At 50.3% G+C, this 26,698-nt stretch overlaps 2 protein-coding genes across 7 annotated transcripts in view; one reads left to right on the top strand and one right to left on the bottom strand.

Annotated features, from left to right (window-relative positions):
- Window positions 1-26,698, bottom strand: part of cadm2 (cell adhesion molecule 2) — a 1,169,873-nt gene that overhangs the window by 783,799 nt on the left and 359,376 nt on the right. The window lies entirely within an intron of this gene.
- LOC116980864 (heat shock transcription factor 2 binding protein) overlaps window positions 1-26,698 on the top strand; it is a 161,267-nt gene that overhangs the window by 34,225 nt on the left and 100,344 nt on the right. The window contains exon 2 of the mRNA XM_033033480.1: window positions 15,295-15,464. Within this exon, the coding sequence (XP_032889371.1) occupies window positions 15,295-15,464 (170 nt within the window). The remainder of the gene's footprint in view (window positions 1-15,294; window positions 15,465-26,698) is intronic.

The following is a 26,698-nucleotide window of genomic DNA, read 5'->3' as shown; positions in this document are numbered from 1 at the left end:
ATCCTTAAGCTGTGACCCCTTGTCCTGGACCTCACCAACATCGGGAGCAACCCTCCTGCATCTAGCCTGTCCAACCCCTCAAGAATTCCGCAAGTCTCTACAAGATCCCCTCTCAATCTCCTAAATTCTAGAGAGTATAAACCAAGTCTATCCAGTCTTTCTTCATAAGACAGTCCTGACATCCCAGGAATCAGTCTGGTGAACCCTCTCTGCACTCCCTCCATGGCAATAATGTCCTTCCTCAGATTTGGAGACCAAACCTGTACGCAATACTCCAGGTGTGGTCTCACCAAGACCCTGTACAACTCATTCATGACCCCTGGCCATCCCGACCCTGGCCATCCCGAGCCTGGCCATCCCGAGCCTGGCCAACCCAAACCAGTTAATTTTGATGTTCTGCCAGGCAAGGTCACATCCCTCCCCCCCCTCCCCCTTTAGAGCGGCTATCTTTCCCCTCCACTGCCAGTCCTGATGTTGGGGGTTGGCCAAAAACATTGACAATTTCTGCCCACTCCCACTACCCCATCCCAGATGCTGCCCGACCAGCCGAGTTCCTCCAGCACTTTGTTAAAGAAGGAACTGCAGATGCTGGAAAATCGAAGGTACACAAAAATGCTGGAGAAACTCAGCGGGTGCAGACTGAAGAAGGGTTTTGGCCCGAAACGTTGCCTATTTCCTTCACTGCAGAGATGCTGCCGCACCCGCTGAGTATCTCCTCCAGCACTTTCTTTGTTGCTGTTGATTCTAGCACCTGCATTCTCTCGTGACTGTGGCAGAGTGCTACTGACCCTGTGGGTGGTTCTTGTGTTGTTGGGTGAGGAAGCGTTATTGCTCAATGTACGGGGTAAGCACTCCAACAACCTCTGTATGACTGAGCTTCAGGGTCTTTAAGCTCCAACTGACGAAGCAACTGGTGCCCAGGGCAGCATCTCAGCCGAGCGATGGTAGCTCTGACAGAGCAGCCCTCTCCTCCCTCCCCTCCCTCTCCCTCCCCTCCATCTCCTCCCCCCTCCCTCTCTTCCCCCCCTCCCTCTCATACCCCCCCTCCCTCTCATCCCCCCCTCCCTCTCTTCCCCCCCTCTCTCTCATCCCCCCCCCTCCCTCTCATCCCCCCCTCTCCTTCTCCCCCCCTCCCTCTCTTCCCCCCCTCCCTCTCTTTCCCCCCCTCCCTCTCTTCCCCCCCCTCTCTCTCATCCCCCCCCCTCCCTCTCATCCCCCCCTCCCTCTCATCCCTCCCTCTCCTCCCCCCCTCTCCCTCTCCATCCCCCCCCTCCTCCTCCCTCCCTCCTCCTCCCCCCCTCCCTCTCCTCCCCCCCTCCCTCTCCTCCCCCTCCCTTTCCTCCCCCCCTCCCTCTCCTCCCCCCCTCCACTCTCGTCCCTCTCCTCCCCCCCTCCCTCTCTTCCCCCCCCCCCCTCCCCCCCCCCCCTCTCATCCCCCCCCCCCCTCTCATCCCCCCCCCCCCTCCCCCCGGTGAGTTTGCCAGCAGTCAGTCAGTCGGTTAGTTGCTGGAATGCTGAGCCATGTCTGTGGCAGAGTGCAGGGTGTTGGTACGGAGGCTGTGACCTTCACTCTACAGTGCAGAGGCACATTAACAACTTTCATTGATATAGTGCACCAGCAGAATAAATCACTCCAAGCACACTCGGGAGTATTGATGAACAGGGCACTCTTCAGTATTCTCTTAAAAACTGCGTATTCATTTTAATGGTATTTCAATAATGGCATTTCTTTATTTTTGTTTTTGTTTAATTAAAGTCCTTTGATCCCATTTTAGTTAAATTGCTAAGGGGCTCATTAATCTAAACAGCTGCAGATTCTTCCAGTTTTAAGAAAACATTACTGGTTCTTTGTTGATTTGTGAATTCATTTGTCTGGTGCCTTGTTAATTTAAGATATCTCTGTGGACATTAATGGAAGGATCTGTGTCTGTCAGGTACACGTTTGTGTTGCTGCCGACAGGAACATGGGAGATGTGGTACTCCTTCAGCTTGCAGGACCATTAATAACTGTCCTTCTAGGTGTGAGCTGCCTTCTGAATGCTTGCTCTAAAGAACTCAAAGGTGAAAGCCGATGAATTCAGTCGCGTCCTTCTGGGCTGTGATGAGATGTGAGCGTTGCAAGGTTAACCTTTGTAGACCACACACCAGTGATGAACAGGTTGCTAACACAAAGAGGCAACAAACGATTCACTTCTGCTGCCAAATAGGAATTTGTTTCCCAAAGTTAAAAGGCAATGGGTTTTTTTCATGATTGGTTAACCTATTTACAAATGTTTGGCACAGTTGCTGCGGTGTTTCCAGCCTCCTGCTGGCTGTGTTTACTTGGTGGCAACTCTGCTCCTGAAGTTGTGGTGGAAAGTACAAATGTCACTGGTCACACTTGGAGGTAAAGGTTGGTCTGAGCCTCCCTCACGGGACGGGAAGAGCTACACTGTCCAGGGGCTGTCGTGGGATCACGTGAGTGTTGCTGCCAATCCTCAGGGACAGGGCGTGTGAACCATGACCCCCATCTGCATGGACACAGGAACATGGGTAGAAAGGGTTAGAGACCAATGTGGGCAAATGGGACTCGCCCAACATGCCAACTTGGTCAGCATCAACAAGATAGAGCGAAGGGCCTGTTTCTGTGCTATACAGCACTATGACTCTATAGCTGTTAGAATAATAGTGTTGTGTAAACTGACCTGGGTAACCAAAGTGCTAAGGGATTGAATGAATGAGGTGAATTCTGTGTGTGTGTCTCGGAGAGGTTTGTTGAATACCATCCCAGAGAAGGGCAGCATGGACCTCCTCTTGAGAAATGAGGCATGACTGAGCTCTCAGCAGAGGAGCACTTTGGGACCAATTACCTTTATGCCGTGAAGTTGAAAGCAGTTATGGAAAAAGATAGGAGTGGTCGAAGGGCCGAATGGCCTACTCCTGCACCTATTGTCTATTGTCTATTGGTCCACAAGTTAATCCTAAATTGGGGAAAGGCTAATATTGTTCTGCCCTGTTCTTGAAACATCTTGAGAACCTGCGCCATGTCCCGGATTCCTTCCGACATCCTCCTGTAACGGCCTCCATCAACTCTGCCCTCTCTTGCCTGTGCCCATGGAATCTTGTGTCACCTTCCAGTCTCTGCCTGTCTTGCGTGGCCATTTTCTCATCGGTCACATGGAAGTAGCCCACATGTCCACACACACCTGCCCGAACACCGACCCAATCCCTCTCCTCCCCCCCCTCCCTCTCCCCCCCTCCCTCACATGCTACCTGTGCTGTCCTTGGTAAATCACCTGCAGTGTTTTCTGCTTTCAAACTCTATACAAATGCAAGTTGTTAGCTGTGATTTCCATTTTCTGTGTGATGTGTAGGTACTTGTGATTTAAATTGCACGTTAACAGTTCTGCTGTCTCCATACATTACCATAAGCAAAAGCCATTCTGTATTCATTAAACCTTTTACAATTGTGCTATCCAGGTCTAATGTATTTTGTGTATCTGCTACAAGGACAGTGTTATAGACTTGATCTTTATTTGAATTTAAAACTCCTTTTTTTTTAAAACCCGTTGTTATTTAAGTAAGCAATGCTAAACATTGATCAGCAAGTGTGTGTCCTTGAAGGTGGGTTCTTTCCAGCTATAGACCAAGATGATGGTGCTGTAAAGACTTGTTCAGCTACAAATCCTACAACTGACTTTAGAAGGATGAGGAGGGGACCTCATTGAAACTTACTGAATAGTGAAAGGCCTGGATAGAGTGACAATAGACAACGGCCAAAGGTGCAGGAGTAGGCCATTCGGCCCTTCGAGCCAGCACCGCCATTCAATGTGGTCATGGCTAATCATCCCCAATCAGTACCCCGTTCCTGCCTTCTCCCCATATCTCCTGACTCCACTATTTTTAAGAGCCCTATCTAGCTCTCTCTTGAAAGCATCCAGAGAACCTGCCTCCACCGCCCTCTGAGGCAGAGAGTCCCACAGACTCACCATTCTCTGTGAGAAAAAGTATTTCCTTGTCTCCGTTCTAAATGTCTTACTCCTTATTCTTAAACTGTGGCCCCTGGCTCCAGAGTGGATGTGGAGAGGATGTTTCCACTAGTGGGAGAGTCTTGAACCAGAGATCATAGCCTCAATAAAAGGATTCAAGAAGGAACTGCAGATGCTGGAAAATCGAAGGTACACAAAAATGCTGGAGAAACTCAGCGGGTGCAGCAGCATCTATGGAGCGAAGGAAATAGGCAACGTTTCGGTCCGAAACCCTTCTTCAGACTGATAGGGGGTGGCGAGGAGAAGGAAGGAAAAAGGAGGAGCTTTTTTAGGAAGGAGATGAGGAGGAGTTTCTTTAGTCAGAGGGTGGTGAATCTGTGGAGTTCATTGCCACAGAAGGCTGTGGAGGCCAAGACAGTGGATATTTTTAAGGCAGAGATTGACAGATTCTTGATTGGTCTTGGTGTCAGAGGTTATGGGGAGAAGGCAGGAGAATGGGGTTGAGAGGGAAAGATAGATCAGCCATGATTGTGTGGCGGAGTAGACTTGATGGGTCGAATGGTCTAAATCTGCTAGAACTTATGGACTGCTACAAAATATGTTCACCCACACAGGTGCTGAATGTTACTTCAAATTTTGGGGAGGGGAGGGAGGGGGGTCTCAGCAATAATTATGAAATATCCACAATGGTGGTTGAAGGAAATGAAGGTTCTGCTTTTGCCCGGCTTAGCATGGAGTCCAGCCACTATCACAGTCTCCTCAAGCAACCAGACTAGCCTTGTGGGGAAAGAAACGCAGTGAAAACCACCACCACGTAAAGATGCCAACCCCAAGCAAGGAACAGCTCCCACCTGGTCACAGGTGTGACTAGAAGACCTGCAAGTCCCTCAATAGGCTTCATACAGGGATGGGCCGATGCAAGACCAATATGAACAAATGGGACAATGCAGATGCGGCAGACACAGAATGTGAATGTGGAACATCTGTACAATCCATGCCACACTCACTAAGTTGCCCACTTGGTGAACAATGCTGCCTGGAAGATCTAGCGGTGGCAAACGAGAAGGCTGTCCACCGTGCAAGCGCCTGGCCCAACATCTGAAACATAGATGATGGACGCAAGAAGAATGATGGACAGCTGGCTTGTGTGAATGGGACATGTACCTGATATATTCCAGCTTCTTGCTCAATGCTAGATGGTTCTAGAATAGAAGTAAATGCAGAACTCTGCTGCCCACGGCTTAATGTTCTGTTTCTCCACTCGTCATCTTATTCATCCCCATCATAAAAGTGGGAAATACTGGAAACACTCATCAAATCAGGCCGCGTCTGTGGAGGAATAAAGAGTTCATGCCACAGCTCAGAGGTCAGAAGAAGCATGCTCTAATTTATCGAGAGGACAAAGGATAGAGAGAGAGAGAGAGAGAGAGAGCTATAGAGCGGGGCAGAGGAGAAACAGGCCCTTCAGCCCATCACATCCATGCAGAACCTTTGCTTGTCTGCGCTAAACACATTTGGCTGGATTAGGAGCATAGATTTTGTCTTGCCATTCGCTGTATAAGTGTACGGCACTAACGCAGGTTTTCTACTGGGAGTCCCTGTGATTGAGAATTTCTCTGACCTGATAATGTCTTTGATTATGGAGCAAAATGAATGAAAAATCTTGCTTGGCAGTAATTTGGATTTATTTATTTTTAAATTGGTGCCATTTTAATTCAAATGTGCTTAATTCAAGTGATTGGATTCCTTATTTAGTACTACTTTTGCTATTTATGTTGACAAATTCAAATTACAGGACAATTTATCTTTCAAAGTCAAAGGAGTGCTTTGAATTATCAGCAGTCGACAGCAAGCAGCACTTGGAACTCAGGCTGCATTTGTTAAACATCAAACTGTGCGGCACAAGAACAGGCCATTCGGCCCACAATATCTCTGCCAACTCATGATGGCCATTTAAAGTTCCCGTCTGCCTGCACGTGGTCTACATCTCCACATTGCCTGTTCTAAATGCCTCAAATGTTGCTGTTACATTTACCTCCGCCACAGTCCCTGCCAACGCACCAACCACTTACCCCTCACATGCCCTTTCATGGTGGCGCTGCCTTACAGCGAATGCAGCGCCGGAGACCCGCGTTCAATCCCGACTACGGGTGCTGTCTGTACGGAGTTTGTACTTCTCCCCGTGACCTGCGTTGGTTTTCTCTGAGATCTTCTGTTTCAAAGTCAAAGTCAATTTTATTCATCACATGCACCCGAAGGTGCAGTGATATGAATTTGCCAGCAGCGATACACTTAAAAATAACACACAATACACAATAAAATTTAGCACAAACATCCACCACAGCATTCTTCACTGTGGTGGAAGGCAACAAAGTTCAGTCAGTTCTCCTCCTTTGTTCATCCGTGGTCGGGTCCATGAACCCTCCGTAGTTGCGGCTACGAATGGCCCGATGTACAGGCCCTCTCGTCGGGATGATCCAAACTCCGGCGTCGGGATGATCGAACACACTTGGATTGCCCGAATCGGCACTTTCCTGCCAGAGACCGCGGCTTCAGGATGTTATAGGCCGCAGGCCGGCGGTCGAAGCTCTTATCCGGCGATCCCCGGCGAGGGATCCCAGACTCCGGATGGTAAGTCCACGCCACGCCCGCGGCTAGAAGCTCCGCAGACCACTGCCCCAAGATGCCAAAGTCACCAGGCCAGCAATCGGAGCACTCCCTTCTGGCGACACCCTGGCAAGGGTTCCCCGCTCCGCGAGGGGAAAAAGTCCACGCTGCGCCCACTGCTGAATCTCTGGGCCCGACTCCGGGAAAGGCCGCTCCAATCCAAGCTGTTCGGCCGCGAGGGAGGTGACGTGGAAAAAGTCGCCTCTCCGTCGAGGAGGCGACCAAAAGTGGTTTCCCCCCCTTACCCCCCCCCCACCCCCTACACAAGACACACCGAGAGACACCTAAACTAACGTTAGACGCACCAGAAAGACAAAAAAAGACGAAATAATGAACATGCTGCTGGCAGGGCAGCTGACTCGCAGCGCCCCCACCGACCACACATTCCAAAGATGTACAGGTTTGTAGGTTAATTGGCTTGATAAATGTAAATCATTCCTAGTATGTGTAGGATAGTGTTAATATGCGGGGATTAATATGCGGGGATTGCTGGTTGGCGCAGACCCATTGGGCCGAAGGGCCTGTTTCCGCACTGTATCTAAACTAAACAAAGCTTTGCCCACCTGACCTTTAAGCTATGCCATCGAGTCTTTGACATTTCCACCTTTAGCTCTGCACCCCGTCTCTCTCATTTTATTTAGTTTAGTTTAGAAAGCGAATAGCATGTTGGCCTTTATAACAAGAGGAATCGAATATAGGAGCAAAGAGGTCCTTCTGCAGTTATATAGAGCCCTAGTGAGACCACACCTGGAGTATTGTGTGCAGTTTTGGTCCCCTAATTTGAGGAAGGACATTCTTGCTATTGAGGGAGTGCAGCGTAGGTTCACAAGGTTAATTCCCGGGATGGCGGGACTGTCATATGCTGAGAGAATGGAGCAGCTGGGCTTGTACACTCTGGAGTTTAGACGGATGAGAGGGGATCTCATTGAAACATATAAGATTATTAAGGGTTTGGACACGCTAGAGGCAGGAAACATGTTCCCGATGTTGGGGGAGTCCAGAACCAGGGACCACAGTTTAAGAATAAGGAGTAAGCCATTTAGAACAGAGATGAGGAAACACTTTTTCTCACAGAGTGTGGTGAGTCTGTGGAATTCTCTGCCTCAGAGGGCGGTGGAGGCGGGTTCTCTGGATGGTTTCAAGAGAGAGCTAGATAGGGCTCTTAAAAATAGCGGAGTCAGGGGATATGGGGAGAAGGCAGGAACGGGTAACTGATTGGGGATGATCAGCCATGATCACATTGAATGGCGGTGCTGGCTGGAAGGGCCGAATGGCCTCCTCCTGCACCTATTGTCTATTGTCACGTACTGAGATATAATGAAAAGCTTTGTTTTGCATGCTATCCAATCAAACCCGATAATTCTAGGCATTTTGAGAGGCTGAGTTGTAGTAAAATTATGAGAGGCGTGGATACGGTGGCCAGAACCTTTACCCTAGGGTGGAAGTGTCCAATAGCAGAGGGCATTGCTGTCAGGTGAGGGGCAGCGTTCAACACATTACAGTTCCATGCACGAGTCTAGGCCTTAACTTCATCTCGAGTCACACAGCACAGAAACTGTCCATGCCAACCAGGTAACTAGGCTGGCCCATATCTCTCTAAACTTTCCCGATCCTGTCTGAATGTCTTCAATGTTGCCATTGTACCTTCCCCTACACTTCCTCTGGCAGCTCTTTCCACACACCCACCAGTCTCTGTGAAGCTATTGCCCCTCAGGTCTCTTTCAGATCTCACCCATCTCACCTTAGCCCTGGTCTGGCCTGGTCTGGACTGCTCCACCCTGGGGCAAAGTATAAGCTCATTCACATTAGCTCTGCCTCTCCTGTACGGTCCATCTCCTACGCTGCTGGGCCTCGCCCTCAGTCAGCAGGCAGCTCCTCTCCAGGGCAGCAGCTGCCTGTGTTTGATCACCGGGTCAGTAGAGAATGAGGTATTGCGGCGTGCTGCAGTCCTGGTGTGAGTGCGCTCAGCTCACTGCCACTTTCCTCACCTCCAGCGCACAGCGCAGTGGCACGGCGGTGGAGGCCAAGTCAACGGCAGAGATCGATAGATTCTTGATGAGTGCGGGCGTCGGGGGTTATGGGGAGAAGGCAGGAGAATGGGGTTGAGAGGGAGAGATAGATTAGCCATGATTGAACAGCGGAATAGACTTGTTGGGCCGAATGGCCTAATTCTGCTCCAATGACCTTATGACGTGTTTCAATTCAATGGAGGCTGTTTGGCCCATCGGGTCTGTGCTGGTTGTATGGTAAAGTTCTCTCGTTGGAGATACCTCAATGCTGTGTCTTTTACCATCAGGATATTGCTGTAGTCTGAGGCCAATGATTCCTAAACACTTCAGTGTTTGTCCTTGTCACTTGCGGGCGGAGCACCAAGGCAAATTCCTTGTATGTGAATACTTGGCCAATAAACTTATTCATTCAGTGATGATGAGCAGGCAGTGATATACCACTGGCCATGTTGGTCTTCCACGTCTGTGAGTCTGCCACAGTGTCAATCAGACGATGTAGTCCTTTTTAAAATGGATCACGGGTACTGATAAGGTGCATTACATTTTTAAATATCTAATAATTCTCGTAATTAATGTTGACATAGTAGCCAATAGTTCAGGAATGAGAAGAGTGAGCAGTTCTTTTCACAGAGGGAGCTGATAATGCTCCACCGAGTGTGCCTGCTGAGAGCTGGTTGACCTTTTGAACACAGATTGGGGAAAGGTATCAGGGGTGAAGGGAAGGAATGTAAATGACATTTGATGTGGAAAGGAGCCGCAATTGAATTAAATACCAGGACCGGTCCGCGGGGCTTAATGGTCTGTACCACTATAGTGGGATTCTCATTTTAGATCCATTATCCTGTGAACCCTGCCCTTTGATATTAAGAATGATTCTGCAGAAGTTGTTAAAGCAAAGCTGGTGATGAGGGAGTGCAGCGCGTTGCTGTTTGATATTTAGCTGACAGAGGGCGAGTGGGCAGAGGGTGGTCCTGGGCTTTGGATTGGGGTCTGCTGACAGTGGAAGATGCCAGTGGTGTCGCGAGGAGGTGGCTCCTTTGATGCAGGCTCGGCTAAAGGTTCAGGTTGCAGGAAACATGTTCCCGATGTTGGAGGAGTCCAGATCCAGGGGCCACAGTTTAAGAATAAGGGGTAAGCCATTTGGAACGGAGACAAGGAAACACGTTTTCTCACAGAGAGTGGTGAGTCTGTGGAATTCTCTGCCTCAGAGGGCGGTGGAGGCCGGTTCTCTGGATACTTTCAAGAGAGAGCTAGATAGGGCTCTTAAAAATGGCGGAGTCAGGGGATATGGGGAGAAGGCAGGAACGGGGTACTGATTGGGGATGATCAGCTATGATTACATTGAATGGCGGTGCTGGCTCGAAGGGCCGAATGGCCTACTCTTGCACCTATTGTCTATTGTGTGTGATGGAGAGGAGCCAGGGTATAGAGGTACTCTGATTACCCTGGTCCCTACATGTGCAGGAGGTGCTGGGTCTGAGTCGACCACACGCCCGGTGCCTGGAGGTTTTACAACGCTGGAAGTTTCCTGCTTGATCCATGGCCCATTGTATTGGTTTTGACAACATCGAACTTTCTCCAGGGACTCATTGGGGGACAATGCTCGCTTGAAACAAGGACACACTTTAACACTGACAGCAGAACTGAAATGCTCGCATGCCCTTTGGAAACAACAAGGCTTGCTGTTATTACGTTGATTGTGTGTTCTTGCACGAGCCGAAAAACAATACAAGGGCCACAGAATGACAATGATTTCGATGAAATTGCATTGCACCAAGACCTATTCCTGAAGGGCAGTGGTTGTCAGTGGTAATCACAGGCCGCAGACTACATCAGGGGAAGGAAGGGACGTTATTGGAGGCATTTATTGAGCTGAATTAATCCACACTTGCAGAGAATCGTCAGTGTGACTTTCAGTGAGGGCAGCTTACTGAAGCCCACTAGACACCAACACTGTCCACTAGACACCAACACTGTCCACTAGACGACACCAACACTGTCCACTAGACGACACCAACACTGTCCACTAGACACCAACACTGTCCACTAGACACCAACACTGTCCACTAGACACCAACACTGTCCACTAGACACCAACACTGTCCACTAGACACCAACACTGTCCACTAGACACCAACACTGTCCACTAGACACCAACACTGTCCACTAGACGACACCAACACTGTCCACTAGACGACACCAACACTGTCCACTAGACGACACCAACACTGTCCACTAGACGACACCAACACTGTCCACTAGACGACACCAACACTGTCCACTAGACGACACCAACACTGTCCACTAGACACCAACACTGTCCACTAGACGACACCAACACTGTCCACTAGACGACACCAACACTGTCCACTAGACACCAACACTGTCCACTAGACGACACCAACACTGTCCACTAGACACCAACACTGTCCACTAGACACCAACACTGTCCACTAGACGACACCAACACTATCCACTAGACACCAACACTGTCCACTAGACACCAACACTGTCCACTAGACGACACCAACACTGTCCACTAGACACCAACACTGTCCACTAGACACCAACACTGTCCACTAGACGACACCAACACTGTCCACTAGACACCAACACTGTCCACTAGACGACACCAACACTGTCCACTAGACACCAACACTGTCCACTAGACAACACCAACACTGTCCACTAGACACCAACACTGTCCACTAGACACCAACACTGTCCACTAGACACCAACACTGTCCACTAGACACCAACACTGTCCACTAGACACCAACACTGTCCACTAGACACCAACACTGTCCACTAGACACCAACACTGTCCACTAGACGACACCAACACTGTCCACTAGACGACACCAACACTGTCCACTAGACGACACCAACACTGTCCACTAGACAACACCAACACTGTCCACTAGACGACACCAACACTGTCCACTAGACACCAACACTGTCCACTAGACACCAACACTGTCCACTAGACACCAACACTGTCCACTAGACACCAACACTGTCCACTAGACACCAACACTGTCCACTAGACGACTCCAACACTGTCCACTAGACACCAACACTGTCCACTAGACGACACCAACACTGTCCACTAGACGACACCAACACTGTCCACTAGACGACACCAACACTGTCCACTAGACGACACCAACACTGTCCACTAGACAACACCAACACTGTCCACTAGACACCAACACTGTCCACTAGACACCAACACTGTCCACTAGACGACACCAACACTGTCCACTAGACACCAACACTGTCCACTAGACGACACCAACACTGTCCACTAGACACCAACACTGTCCACTAGACGACACCAACACTGTCCACTAGACACCAACACTGTCCACTAGACGACACCAACACTGTCCACTAGACACCAACACTGTCCACTAGACGACACCAACACTGTCCACTAGACACCAACACTGTCCACTAGACACCAACACTGTCCACTAGACGACACCAACACTGTCCACTAGACACCAACACTGTCCACTAGACACCAACACTGTCCACTAGACGACACCAACACTGTCCACTAGACACCAACACTGTCCACTAGACAACACCAACACTGTCCACTAGACACCAACACTGTCCACTAGACACCAACACTGTCCACTAGACACCAACACTGTCCACTAGACACCAACACTGTCCACTAGACACCAACACTGTCCACTAGACACCAACACTGTCCACGAGACACCAACACTGTCCACTAGACGACACCAACACTGTCCACTTGACACCAACACTGTCCACTAGACGACACCAACACTGTCCACTAGACAACACCAACACTGTCCACTAGACGACACCAACACTGTCCACTAGACACCAACACTGTCCACTAGACACCAACACTGTCCACTAGACACCAACACTGTCCACTAGACACCAACACTGTCCACTAGACACCAACACTGTCCACTAGACGACTCCAACACTGTCCACTAGACACCAACACTGTCCACTAGACAACACCAACACTGTCCACTAGACACCAACACTGTCCACTAGACACCAACACTGTCCACTAGACACCAACACTGTCCACTAGACACCAACACTGTCCACTAGACACCAACACTGTCCACTAGACACCAACACTGTCCACTAGACACCAACACTGTCCACTAGACGACACCAACACTGTCCACTAGACGACACCAACACTGTCCACTAGACGACACCAACACTGTCCACTAGACAACACCAACACTGTCCACTAGACGACACCAACACTGTCCACTAGACACCAACACTGTCCACTAGACACCAACACTGTCCACTAGACACCAACACTGTCCACTAGACACCAACACTGTCCACTAGACACCAACACTGTCCACTAGACGACTCCAACACTGTCCACTAGACACCAACACTGTCCACTAGACGACACCAACACTGTCCACTAGACGACACCAACACTGTCCACTAGACGACACCAACACTGACCACTAGACGACACCAACACTGTCCACTAGACGACACCAACACTGTCCACTAGACACCAACACTGTCCACTAACACTGTCCACTAGACGACACCAACACTGTCCACTAGACGACACCAACACTGTCCACTAGACGACACCAACACTGTCCACTAGACACCAACACTGTCCACTAGACGACACCAACACTGTCCACTAGACACCAACACTGTCCACTAGACGACACCAACACTGTCCACTAGACACCAACACTGTCCACTAGACGACACCAACACTGTCCACTAGACACCAACACTGTCCACTAGACACCAACACTGTCCACTAGACGACACCAACACTGTCCACTAGACACCAACACTGTCCACTAGACACCAACACTGTCCACTAGACGACACCAACACTGTCCACTAGACACCAACACTGTCCACTAGACAACACCAACACTGTCCACTAGACACCAACACTGTCCACTAGACACCAACACTGTCCACTAGACACCAACACTGTCCACTAGACACCAACACTGTCCACTAGACACCAACACTGTCCACTAGACACCAACACTGTCCACGAGACACCAACACTGTCCACTAGACGACACCAACACTGTCCACTTGACACCAACACTGTCCACTAGACGACACCAACACTGTCCACTAGACAACACCAACACTGTCCACTAGACGACACCAACACTGTCCACTAGACACCAACACTGTCCACTAGACACCAACACTGTCCACTAGACACCAACACTGTCCACTAGACACCAACACTGTCCACTAGACACCAACACTGTCCACTAGACGACTCCAACACTGTCCACTAGACACCAACACTGTCCACTAGACGACACCAACACTGTCCACTAGACGACACCAACACTGTCCACTAGACGACACCAACACTGTCCACTAGACGACACCAACACTGTCCACTAGACAACACCAACACTGTCCACTAGACACCAACACTGTCCACTAGACACCAACACTGTCCACTAGACGACACCAACACTGTCCACTAGACACCAACACTGTCCACTAGACGACACCAACACTGTCCACTAGACACCAACACTGTCCACTAGACGACACCAACACTGACCACTAGACGACACCAACACTGTCCACTAGACGACACCAACACTGTCCACTAGACACCAACACTGTCCACTAGACACCAACACTGTCCACTAGACACCAACACTGTCCACTAGACACCAACACTGTCCACTAGACACCAACACTGTCCACTAGACACCAACACTGTCCACTAGACACCAACACTGTCCACTAGACGACACCAACACTGTCCACTAGACGACACCAACACTGTCCACTAGACGACACCAACACTGTCCACTAGACGACACCAACACTGTCCACTAGACGACACCAACACTGTCCACTAGACGACACCAACACTGTCCACTAGACGACACCAACACTGTCCACTAGACGACACCAACACTGTCCACTAGACGACACCAACACTGTCCACTAGACGACACCAACACTGTCCACTAGACGACACCAACACTGTCCACTAGACGACACCAACACTGTCCACTAGACGACACCAACACTGTCCACTAGACTACACCAACAGTGACAGTGACGGTAGTCTAGTGGACTTCAGTAAGGTCTTTGTCAGTGTTGGAAGGAACAGCAGATGCTGGTTCAAACCGTTGGTAGATACAAAAAGCTGGAGTAACTCAGTGGTTCAGGCAGCATCTCTGGAGAGAAGGAATGGGGGTTCATTATGGGGAATTGGTCCAAATGGGGTCCAGGACATAATAGTCTACTGTGTTTGAAACCTTTGACCAGTAGTGTACTTCAGGGACTGTTTGTTAGACAGTAATGACGTGCATGTGAATATAGGAGGTGTGATTAATGTTCACTTAGACAAAGATCGGGATGTTGTGAATAGTCCTTGCAACAGTGATATTAATGTCATCTTTGAGGACAGAGTGACGAGTTGTTGCATGTCGCAGAATCTCTGCGACACACCTCTGGCATTGTTCAGGTGCGGAGCTTTTCAGAACAAAGCCCCAAAATGCCCAGATCGGGGACACCCCCCATCTCCCTCTCATCATCCTGTGTATTTGCTGATGTACGTCACAGATAGCAAGTAACTTGCCTTTCTTTTCTCTTCTGCAAAGGTACAATAATTTAAAGAATTTGGTCAAACATATCGATAAAAATGAAGGAAATCTTGACAAGTTTTCTCGTGGCTACGAATCGTTTGGTATCCACCAGCAGGCAAATGGTGGCATTTACTGCAAGGAGTGGGCACCAGGAGCAAAGGCCTTGTCTCTGGTTGGAGAATTCAGTGAGTATTCATCTTCTCTCTCAACAAAGGTATTACTTGATAGTACAACGTATGTTCCTATAAGTGGCCAGCCCTGTCAAAGCTGGCAGTTTGAAATAAAATCCAGAAAATGCTGCGAATTCTCAGCTTTCCTCCTCAGTAACAAAAGGTTTTTTTTTTTGGTTTAAGAAAGAACTGCAGATGCTGGAAAAATCTAAGGTAGACAAAAATGCTAGAGAAACTCAGCGGGTGAGGCAGCATCTCTGGGAGCGAAGGAAATAGGCAACATTTCAGGTCCCGAAACGTCACCTATTTCCTTCGCTCCATAGATGCTGCCTCACCTGCTGAGTTTCTCCAGCACTTTTGTCTACCTTCAAAGGGTTTTTTTTTGGTGATTAATGTTTCCTGGTTTCCATTCAGCTGTTTTTCTTATATTGAAACGCAGTTTAATCACAATAAATAAAGCAATAAATAAAGCTGAACCCAATCAGTTTTTATTTGGTATTTGTGTTATTTATTGTGAATCGGTGTTTCAATAAAAGCAGGTGAATGGATCGCCAGTAATCTAATGGAACACAGGAACAGATCAAGGCTGCTTTATTGCTTTATAAAAGGTGAGTAATTGTAGGTAGACTTGCTGCTGTGATCTAACTACCAGGGGTATTTTCAGGCAAGGCTCTGGGCTACAAACTCCATACTGGGGCTTCAGAGACACAAAATATTCAAGCATAAAGCCACATCAGACTTCAGAGTTCTGATGTCTGGTAATTCTGCATTTAATCATAGAACCTCTCATGATAGATTGGAGGTGGGTGGTTCTTTGAGCAGTAGGTTATTAATGTTTCCAGTAAAACTTCACTTAATGCCTATTCAACCAGAGCTATAAGTAACGGAGCAACATACAGAAGTTAGCTTGGGCATTTGTACATAATGTCACATCTAACATTGTCTGTGCACTAACCCCCGTGAGTAAGACCTCACACAAAGCTGCTGGCCCATCTCCATGTGATCCAAGTGCTCTACACTCTGCACCCTTGTGTTGTGCCACTGTAGGAGCTGCTGCCCCAACTAGTGTTGGCAGAGTTTGCAGAGGTGTTGCTGATGTGTTTCCCTGTAACCTCCTTCAGCTTTCCCTCAGCCCACTCCTCCAATTCTGTGTCTCCCCTCAACAAATCACCTCTATCAATGCTTCAGAATTCTTCCCTCAATCTCTGTGCCCCTGCACCGCCTAAGCCACCCCACCCCCACCCCCCCTCCCCAACCACCCCCCCCCCCCCACGCCCCTCACCCAACACACCTCCCCCACTACCCCCTCCCCGCCCTCCCACCCCCTCCCCCCCACCCCCTTCCCCCTTTCCCCACCCCCACCGCCCCCCACCTCAACCACCCCACCCCCCACACCTCCTCCACATCCCCTCCACACCCCTTCCCCACCCACCCAGACAGTGTTGAGCAGATCTGGCAGTAACTGGATGGAGTTCAGGACCGTCACACCAGCAGTGCTTGCGTACTGAAAATCGCCAACTCTTGGAGCAGGTTAGAGGCGAGAGACTGGAGATGCTGGAATCTGGAGCAAATAAACTGCTGTCAGAGCTTGTGGGTGGGGGGAGTGGGTGGAATTGGTGTTTCGGGTCAACAGCTTCCACAAGGACAGAGTGGGTAGTTTGGTTCCTGGTCAAGTCCTGTGGACAGGGAGAAGTGTGTAGACCATTGATGGCATTCATCCAATACTGTTTCTGTCCAGCTCCTTTGCCTCAGCCTGCATCACAACAACGGACAGAGGCCAGACCCAGGGCAGGCAGGGGGCACTCTCTTGATTCACAGCTGCCTTGCGGCCAGCGATGGGAGGGGTGTTGGCACAAGAATGTGGGCTGCTGGGTTTATGGTGCTGGGTGTAGTGTGGGCTGCTGGGTCAACAGTGGGCTGCTGGGTTTATGGTGCTGGGTGTAGTGTGAGCTGCTAGGTCTAGTGTGGGCTGCTGGGGCTAATGTGTGGGCTGCTGGGGCTAATGTGTGGGCTGCTGGGGCTAATGTGTGGGCTGCTGGGTCTTTATGGACCATCAACAGCTGGAGCAAGATGCACGATGAGAATTGACACAGAGATTGATTGTGGGGATGTGCTGGGAATGAACACACAGGCGTTGCTGCAAGAAGGTGGATCTTGTGCACACATGAAGTGATGGAGCTGACTGACATTGATGCATTTAGGGGGAGGTAGGAACGACCATGAACGAGCAACGTTTCTGTAGGTGGGATGGGAGATCACACAACCATAAACACGAGGTCTGTGACGGAGTTTCTGTGTGAGTGAATGACGCAGGGTGTTTGAGAATGGTCGGTGATGATGTGGAGGTTAGAATGGGCTGTCCACAGAGTGGAAGCTAGCTAAGTCACACAATGGTGATGGGGATTATGTGGACAAAGTGAGTCCAGAAGTGCTGGGGAGCAAGTCTGAGCTGAGTCTGGATTAATGTTGGATTGTGATTAGTCGAGGTTGTGTCAGGAAGCGCCTGCTCTTCACTTGCTGAGTGGAGTGCAGGCTCTCTGCTCGGGGAGGTGTGCTGCCAAGGTGACTGGCTAAATGGAGGAGACTGTTCATAAAACGCAAACAGAATTCAAGGGTTTCTAAATGGTTATATAATGACTCCTCTGATTGGTTCTGTGCATCATCTCTCGCAGGCTCACTAATCTCACTTCATTTCCACTCTCGATTGAGTCCTCTCTACTTCCTCCTCTCCAAGTGTAATTGATCAAGAAAGTCTTAAGTGCATTTCTCCTTGTTGGACTTGCAATCTTTTTGCAGTCAGTATCAGAATAACTGAAACTCTATGTCATCACCATGATAGTTCCTGCATCTTATTTTCCTGCAGACGTCTTTCTCTCTCCCAAATACCAGTTGAGTTTAGTTTAATGTCACGTGTACCGAGGTACAGTGAAAAGCTTTTGTTGCGTGCTAACCAGCCAGCAGAAATAGCATACATGGTTACAATCGAGCCATTCACAGTGTACAGATGCATGATAAGGGAATAACGTTTAGTGCAAGGTAAAGCCAGTGAAGTCCGATCAAAGATAGTCTGAGGGTCACCAATGAGGTAGATAGTAGTTCAGTACTGCTCTCTGGCTGTGGTAGGATGATTCAGTTGCCAGATAACAGCTGGGAAGAAACTGTCCCTGAATCTGGAGGTGTGGGTTTTCACACTTCTGTGCCTTTTGCCCGATGGGAATGCAGAAGCAAGGAACTGCAGGTTTACAAAGTGTTGGAGTAACTCAATGGATCAGACAGCATCCCTGGAGAATGTGGATTTTGTGCCTGAAAGGTGACCGCTCCTCCATTGCTCCCTGATTCTATTCCAGTAGCGTCAGCCTTGTATTGCATGTGACACCATGGCCCTATTCTGTCCTCGCCTCTTTATTCAGGAGCGACCTCTTAGCTGGGAATGTGGAAACAAGGAACTGCAGGTGCTGGTTTACAAAGTGCCGGAGCAACTCACTGGGTCATGCAGCATCCCTGGAGAACGTGAATAGGTGATGTTTTGTGTGGGGACCCTTCTTCAGACCCTGTAGCTGCGGAAACTCCCTCCTCTCTCTTTCAGTTATTGGCCGAGTTACATCCCAATCTTGTGTTGCTATTCGTCACTTATACATGTATGCCCATCTCGGTCTAGCTCCTCCCCACTCCAGGTTAATTCCCGGGATGGCGGGACTGTCATATGTTGAAAGAATGGAGCGGCTGGGCTTGTATACACTGGGGTTTAGAAGGATGAGAGGATATCTTATTGAAGCATAAAAGATTATTACGGGATTGGACATGCTAGAGGCAGGAAATATGTTCCCGGTGTTGGGGGAGTCCAGAACCAGGGGCCACAGTTTAAGAATAAGGGGTAGGCCATTTAGAACGGAGATGAGGAAAAACTTTTTCGCCCAAAGAGTTGTGAATCTGTGGAATTCTCTGCCTCAGAGGGCGGTGGAGGCCGATTCTCTAGATGCTTTCTAGATAGGGCACTCAAAGATAACGGAGTCAGGGGATATGGGGAGAAGGCAGGAACGGTGTACTGAATGTGGATGATCACCCATGATCACAGTGAATTATGGTGCTGGCTTGAAGGGCCGAATGGCCTCCTCCTGCACCTATTGTCACTCCAACATCACCTCGGAACAGTCCTTCTCGTGACCTAAGCTTGTTTTAGTTGTCTTGTTGTCGATGTACTTCTGCGGTCGTGCTTCATGCCTCTCTGGCCGTTTAACCCAGCGTTAACATTTGCCCAGTTGTTGCCGTGGGTCCTCCACTCACTGGCTCTGCTGATGGCTGCAGACGCTGCTGACTCCCTTGTCAATGTGAAGGGAGTGAGCTCCATGGTCTCCCGCAACTCCAGCCTCCAGTACCTGCTACTGACCCAGGCCCGGTGTGTCTCCTGTCACCTCTGGTGTGAATGGAGATCTCCACCGGATGTGTTGGAACCTAACCGTCGATCCTCACTAGCTCTGCTCCTGTTGAATGCAGCATCATCTTTAATAAAACCTGCTTTTACACCAAATCCCCCGTGATCTGATTGAATCAAGCTGAATTTGCATCTTCAATCTGCTGATTCTCCTGATAGCAGCAGTGTAGAAACTGTCCTGAGGGACTTGTTTGGAGTTGATTGCTGACCATGTCAAAAATACTCCCCTCCCCCGGGGAATCACAGTACTTCATTAGTTGGTATTCATTATCTTTCACTTTGTCTTGCTTTTCATACACTTCTTTTGGAAGCCCGCCAGTTGCTTGGTGCAGTTTCAATTTGTGAATGCTGCTTATAGTTTGTCACATTGCTTCTCCCTGCTTCTGCAAATGTTGCATGGAACAAACTACCTACTTATCATTTTACTGAGTTTCCAAATGGATTTCCGCTTCCCTTGCCAATTTTATGCTGCCAGTTTGTAAAGAAATATCAAGTGTGGTGCTGATTTTGGAAACTTTTCCTCGGCTGCTCACTGGGTATTGGCAGGGTTCTTTATTCTCAATTCTTAGCCCCATGTTTTGGGAAGAGTGGAGGCAAGGTTTGGAGGAGGCACTGGCGATTGCGGATGCCAATTGGAGGTTTAGTTATCTGCACTCTGCCAGGCTGCATCTACTCCACCCTCCCAGTAATTCCAGCGCGCTTCTGCCCATCCCCCGCATCTCGTCTCTGTAGTCAAAGTCAATTTTATTTGTTACATGCACCCCAAGGTGCAGTGAAATGAATTTGCCAGCAGCGAAACACTTAAAAATTACACACAATACACAATAGAATTTAACACAAACACCCACCACAGCATTCTTCCCTGTGGTAGAAGGCAACAAAGTTCAGTCAGTTCTCCTCCTTGTTCACCCGTGGTCGGGGCCATGAACCCTCACCGCTACAGACGGCCGGATGTACAGACCCTCTCGTCAGGATGATCCAAACTCCGACGTCGGGACGGTCAAACACACTCCGCGGCTTGGAGGTCCCAAACTCGGCAATTTCCTACCGGAGACCGCAGCTTCAGGATGTTATAGGCCGCAGGCCGACGGTCGGAAATGAACCGAGCCAAGCCTGGAGCCAAGCCTGGAGCCAAGCCTGGAGGCCTTGTCATGACCATGTCCATGGTCCCATCAAGAGCAGTCACACCATCAGCCCCTCCGTCTGTTCACCATTCAGTAAGATCACATCTTATAGAAACATAGAAACATAGAAAATAGGTGCAGGAGTAGGCCATTCGGGCCTTCGAGCCTGCACCGCCATTCAATATGATCATGGCTGATCATCCAACTCAGTATCCTGTACCTGCCTTCTCTCCATACCCCCTGATCCCTTTAGCCACAAGGGCCACATCTAACTCCCTCTTAAATATAGCCAATGAACTGGCCTCAACTACCTTCTGCGGGAGAGAATTCCACAGATTCACCACTCTCTGTGTGAAAAAAGTTTTCCTCATCTCGGTCCTAAAAGATTTCCCCTTTATCCTTAAACTGTGACCCCTTGTTCTGGACTTCCCCAACATCGGGAACAATCTTCCTGCATCTAGCCTGTCCAACCCCTTAAGAATTTTGTACGTTTCTATAAGATCCCCCCTCAATCTTCTAAATTCTAGCGAGTACAAACCGAGTCTATCCAGTCTTTCTTCATATGAAAGTCCTGACATCCCAGGAATCAGTCTGGTGAACCTTCTTTGTACTCCCTCTATGGCAAGAATGTCTTTCCTCAGATTAGGAGACCAAAACTGTACGCAATACTCCAGGTGTGGTCTCACCAAGACCCTGTACAACTGCAGTAGAACCTCCCTGCTCCTATACTCAAATCCTTGTTTAGTTTAGAGATACAACATGGAAACAGGCCCTTCGGCCCACTGAGTCCGTGCTGACCAGCGATCACCCCATACACTGCCCTGGTCCCATGGTATGCGGGTTGGCGGTTCAGTAATATCACGGCTTATCATTCCCTCACCCCCCCCGGCGCGTGCACCCTGACAGATGACCGATCGCTGTTACGCAACCCCTTCAGTTTCACTTTCTCCCATTCACCCTCATTTTTTCACTTTCTTTCTACGAATTCCTCCAGCCTTGCGATCCACCAACATATCTGCTGTTGATGCTGATCAGGTTTAAGGTGAGAAGGGAGAGATTTGGTGTAGATCTTGAGGGTGAGTTTTTCACAGAGGGTGGAGGTTATGTGGAACCAGCGGCCAGGGGAACAGTGGAGGCGGGTACGATTACAATGTTTAATAGATACAGGGGCAGGGTCATGGATGGAGAGAGTGTCCAGCGTTATAGGATGACTGCCGGCATCACCACCGGCATGGAGGAGTGGGGCCAAAGGTCATGGTCCTGGATTGTACAGCTCTGATCCTGCAACACCTGTCCCCAGGCACCTTCCCCCGCACCCGCAAAAGATGCAACACCTGTCCCCAGGCACCTTCCCCCGCACCCGCAAAAGATGCAACACCTGTCGTTATACCTCCCCCTGCAACCGCAGAAGATGCAACACCTGTCCCCAGGCACCTTCCCCCGCACCCGCAGAAGATGCAACACCTGTCCCCAGGCACCTTCCCCCGCCTGTCCCCAGGCACCTTCCCCCGCACCCGCAGAAGATGCAACACCTGTCGCTATACCTCCCCCCTCGACTCTGTCCAGGGACACCAACATTCCTTTCAGGTTAGGCAGAGTTTCACTTGCACCTCCCCCAATCTCATCTACTGTATCCGTTGTTCAAGATGTGAACTCTTATACATCGGCGAGACCAAACGCAGACTGGACGATCGTTTCACTGAACACCTTCGCTCAGCCCGCCTGAACCGACCTGATCTCCCGGTTGCTGGACACTTTAATTCTCCTTCCCATTCCCACACTGACCTTTCTGTCCTCGGTCTCCTCCACTGTCAGAGTGAGGCTAATAGCAAATTGGAGGAACAGCATCTTATATTTCGCTTGGGCAGCTTACAGCCCAGTGGTATGGATATTGATTTATCTCACTTCAGGAAGCCCCGGCATTCCCTCTCTCTCCATCCCTCCCCACCCAAGTCGCACCAGCTTTTCGTTTTCACCCAACAAACAGCTAACAATCCCCCCCCACCCCCTATCAGTCTGAAGAAGGGTTTCGGCCTGAAACGTCACCTATTTCCTTCGCTCCATAGATGCTGCTGCACGCGATACGCGCTGAGTTTCTCCAGCATTTTTGTCTCCCTTCAAACAGCTAACAATGGCCTGTTTCCTTTATCATCATTACTGTTTTACATATCTTTCATTCATTGTTCTTTATCTCTCCACATCTCTCATTTCCCTTATCCCTAACCAGTCTGAAGAAGGGTCTCAACTTGAAACGTCACCCATCCCATTAGTCCAGAGATGCTGCCAGTCCCGCTGAATTACTCCAGCTTTTTCTGTCTGTCTTCAGACTTTGATCTGTTCATTCTTGGTTCCTTCAGCCCTGTGTACAGTGGGGTGTAGCAGTGTGTACAGTGGGTGTAGCTGTGTACAGTGGGGTGTAGCTGTGTGTACAGTGGGTGGGGTGTAGCTGTGTACAGTGGGTGTAGCTGTGTACAGTGTGTGTAGCTGTGTGTACAATGGGTGTAGCTGTGTGTACAGTGGGTGTAGCTGTGTACAGTGGGGTGTAGCTGTGTGTACAGTGGGTGGGGTGTAGCTGTGTGTACAGTGGGGTGTAGCTGTGTACAGTGGGTGTAGCTGTGTGTACAGTGGGTGTAGCTGTGTGTACAGTGGGTGTAGCTGTGTACAGTGGGTGTAGCTGTGTGTACAGTGGGTGGGGTGTAGCTGTGTACAATGGGTGTAGCTGTGTGTACAGTGGGTGTAGCTGTGTGTACAGTGGGTGTAGCTGTGTACAGTGGGTGTAGCTGTGTGTACAATGGGTGTAGCTGTGTGTACAGTGGGGTGTAGCTGTGTACAGTGGGGTGTAGCTGTGTACAGTGGGTGTAGCTGTGTACAGTGGGTGTAGCTGTGTACAGTGGGTGTAGCTGTGTACAGTGGGTGTAGCTGTGTACAGTGGGTGTAGCTGTGTGTACAGTGGGGTGTAGCTGTGTGTACAGTGGGGTGTAGCTGTGTGTACAGTGGGTGTAGCTGTGTACAGTGGGTGTAGCTGTGTACAGTGGGTGTAGCTGTGTGTACAATGGGTGTAGCTGTGTGTACAGTGGGGTGTAGCTGTGTACAGTGGGTGTAGCTGTGTACAGTGGGTGTAGCTGTGTGTACAATGGGTGTAGCTGTGTACAGTGGGTTTAGCTGTGTACAGTGGGTGTAGCTGTGTACAGTGGGTGTAGCTGTGTACAGTGGGTGTAGCTGTGTACAGTGGGTGTAGCTGTGTACAATGGGGTGTAGCTGTATGTACAGTGGGTGTAGCTGTGTGTACAATGGGTGTAGCTGTGTGTACAGTGGGTGTAGCTGTGTACAGTGGGTGTAGCTGTGTACACAGTGGGTGGGGTGTAGCTGTGTGTACAGTGGGTGTAGCTGTGTGTACAGTGGGTGTAGCTGTGTGTACAGTGGGTGTAGCTGTGTGTACAGTGCCCACAGGAGGCTGATGCTGGGCCGTCCACAGCTCCTCTCTCTACATTGTGACCTACTGTGGGTCACAGGGCCAACTCCAACCTGGGGTGAATTGTGCTGACTATTCTGAGTTTTAATAAATTTGTAGATAAATTTCCTTGTAAATTTTGTTATCCTTGGAGACAACAGAATCAATATTAATTTAATGGTTTAGTTAATGACTAATCGTTATGCAATAGCAAAATAATAAAAATCAAATGTGTGTTGCACCAAGCATTCCCCACAGGCCCGACCCGTCCACGTTCCCCACAGGCCCGACCCATCCACAGGCCCGACCTGTCCACTTTCCCACAGGCCCGACCTGTCCACGTTCCCACAGGCCCGACCCGTCCACGTCCCCACAGGCCCGACCCATCCACAGGCCCGACCTGTCCACTCTCCCACAGGCCCGACCCGTCCACAGGCCCGACCCGTCCACAGGCCCGACCCGTCCACGTCCCCACAGGCCCGACCTGTCCACGTTCCCACAGGCCCGACCCGTCCACGTCCCCACAGGCCCGACCCATCCACAGGCCCGACCTGTCCACTCTCCCACAGGCCCGACCCGTCCACAGGCCCGACCCATCCACGTTCCCACAGGCCCGACCCGTCCACAGGCCCGACCCGTCCACGTACCCCACAGGCCCGACCTGTCCACGTTCCCACAGGCCCGACCCGTCCACGTTCCCACAGGCCCGACCCGTCCACGTTCCCACAGGCCCGACCCGTCCACAGGCCCGACCCGTCCACGTTCCCCACAGGCCCGACCCGTCCACGTTCCCACAGGCCCGACCCGTCCACAGGCCCGACCCGTCCACATTCCCCACAGGTCCGACCCGTCCACGTTCCCACGGGCCCGACCCGTCCATAGGCCCGACCCTTGAACAGGCCCGACCCGTCCACATTCCCCACAGGCCCGACCAGTCCACATTCCCCACAGGTCCGACCCGTCCACGTTCCCACGGGCCCGACCCGTCCATAGGCCCGACCCTTGAACAGGCCTGACCCGTCCACAATCCCCACAGGCCTGACCCGTCCACATTCCCCACAGGCCCGACCCATCCACGTTCCCCACAGGCCCTACCCGTCCACAGGCCCGACCCGTCCACAATCCCCACAGGCCTGACCCGTCCACAATCCCCACAGGCCTGACCCGTCCACAATCCCCACAGGCCTGACCCGTCCACATTCCCCACAGGCCTGACCCATCCACGTTCCCCACAGGCCCGACCAGTCCACATTCCCCACAGGCCTGACCCATCCACGTTGCCCACAGGCCCGACCCGTCCACAGGCCCGACTCGTCCACATTCCCCACTGGCCTGCTGGTGACACACTCGCAGGAAAAATGTTCCCCATGTTGGGGGAGTCCAGAACCAGGGGTCACCGTTTAAGAATAAGGAGTAGGCCATTTAGGACTGAGATGAAGAAAGCGAATGGCATGTTGGCCTTCATAACAAGAGGAGTTGAATACAGGAGCAAAGAGGTCCTTCTGCAGTTGTATGCCCTGGTGAGACCACACCTGGAGTATTGTGTGCAGTTTTGGTCTCCAAATTTGAGGAAGGACATTCTTGCTATTGAGGCAGTGCAGCGTAGGTTTACAAGGTTAAATCCCGGGATGGCGGGACTGTCATATGTTGATAGAATGGAGCGGCTGGGCTTGTACCCTCTGGAGTTTAGAAGGATGAGAGGAAAATCTTATTGAAACATATAATATTATTAAGGGTTTATTATTAAGTCCAGAACCATGGGCCACAGTTTAAGAATAAGGGGTAAGCCATTTTGAACGGAGATGAGGAAACACTTTTTCTCACAGAGAGTTGTGAGTCTGTGGAAATCTCTGCCTCAGAGGGCGGTGGAGGCCGGTTCTTTGGAAACTTTCAAGGGAGAGCTAGATAGAGCTCTTAAAGATAGCGGAGTCAGGGGATACGGGGAAAAGGCAGGAACGGGGTACTGATTGTGGATGATCACATTGAATGGCGGTGCTGGCTCGACGGGCCAAATGGCCGACTCCTACATCTATTGTCTATGTTTCTGTGCAAGTGGGCATCGTTTCTGATAGTTCCTCACTGGTTCTGCCCATCTCATTCACTCCCATTGCACGGTTATTGATCAGGGGCATTATGCGGCAAATGGTTAAAGAGTCGAAGGCAACACATTTCTTGATGTGCTGCAGATTGCTGGCACTGTGTCCTGAGTTACAGGTGTGAGATTGCCAATCCCAGTCTGCAG

This window comes from Amblyraja radiata, chromosome 14 (genome assembly GCF_010909765.2).
Source record: "Amblyraja radiata isolate CabotCenter1 chromosome 14, sAmbRad1.1.pri, whole genome shotgun sequence".
NCBI lineage: Eukaryota > Metazoa > Chordata > Chondrichthyes > Rajiformes > Rajidae > Amblyraja > Amblyraja radiata.
The sequence above is the reverse complement of the archived record's forward strand: the minus strand, read 5'-3'. Positions and strand labels throughout refer to the sequence as shown.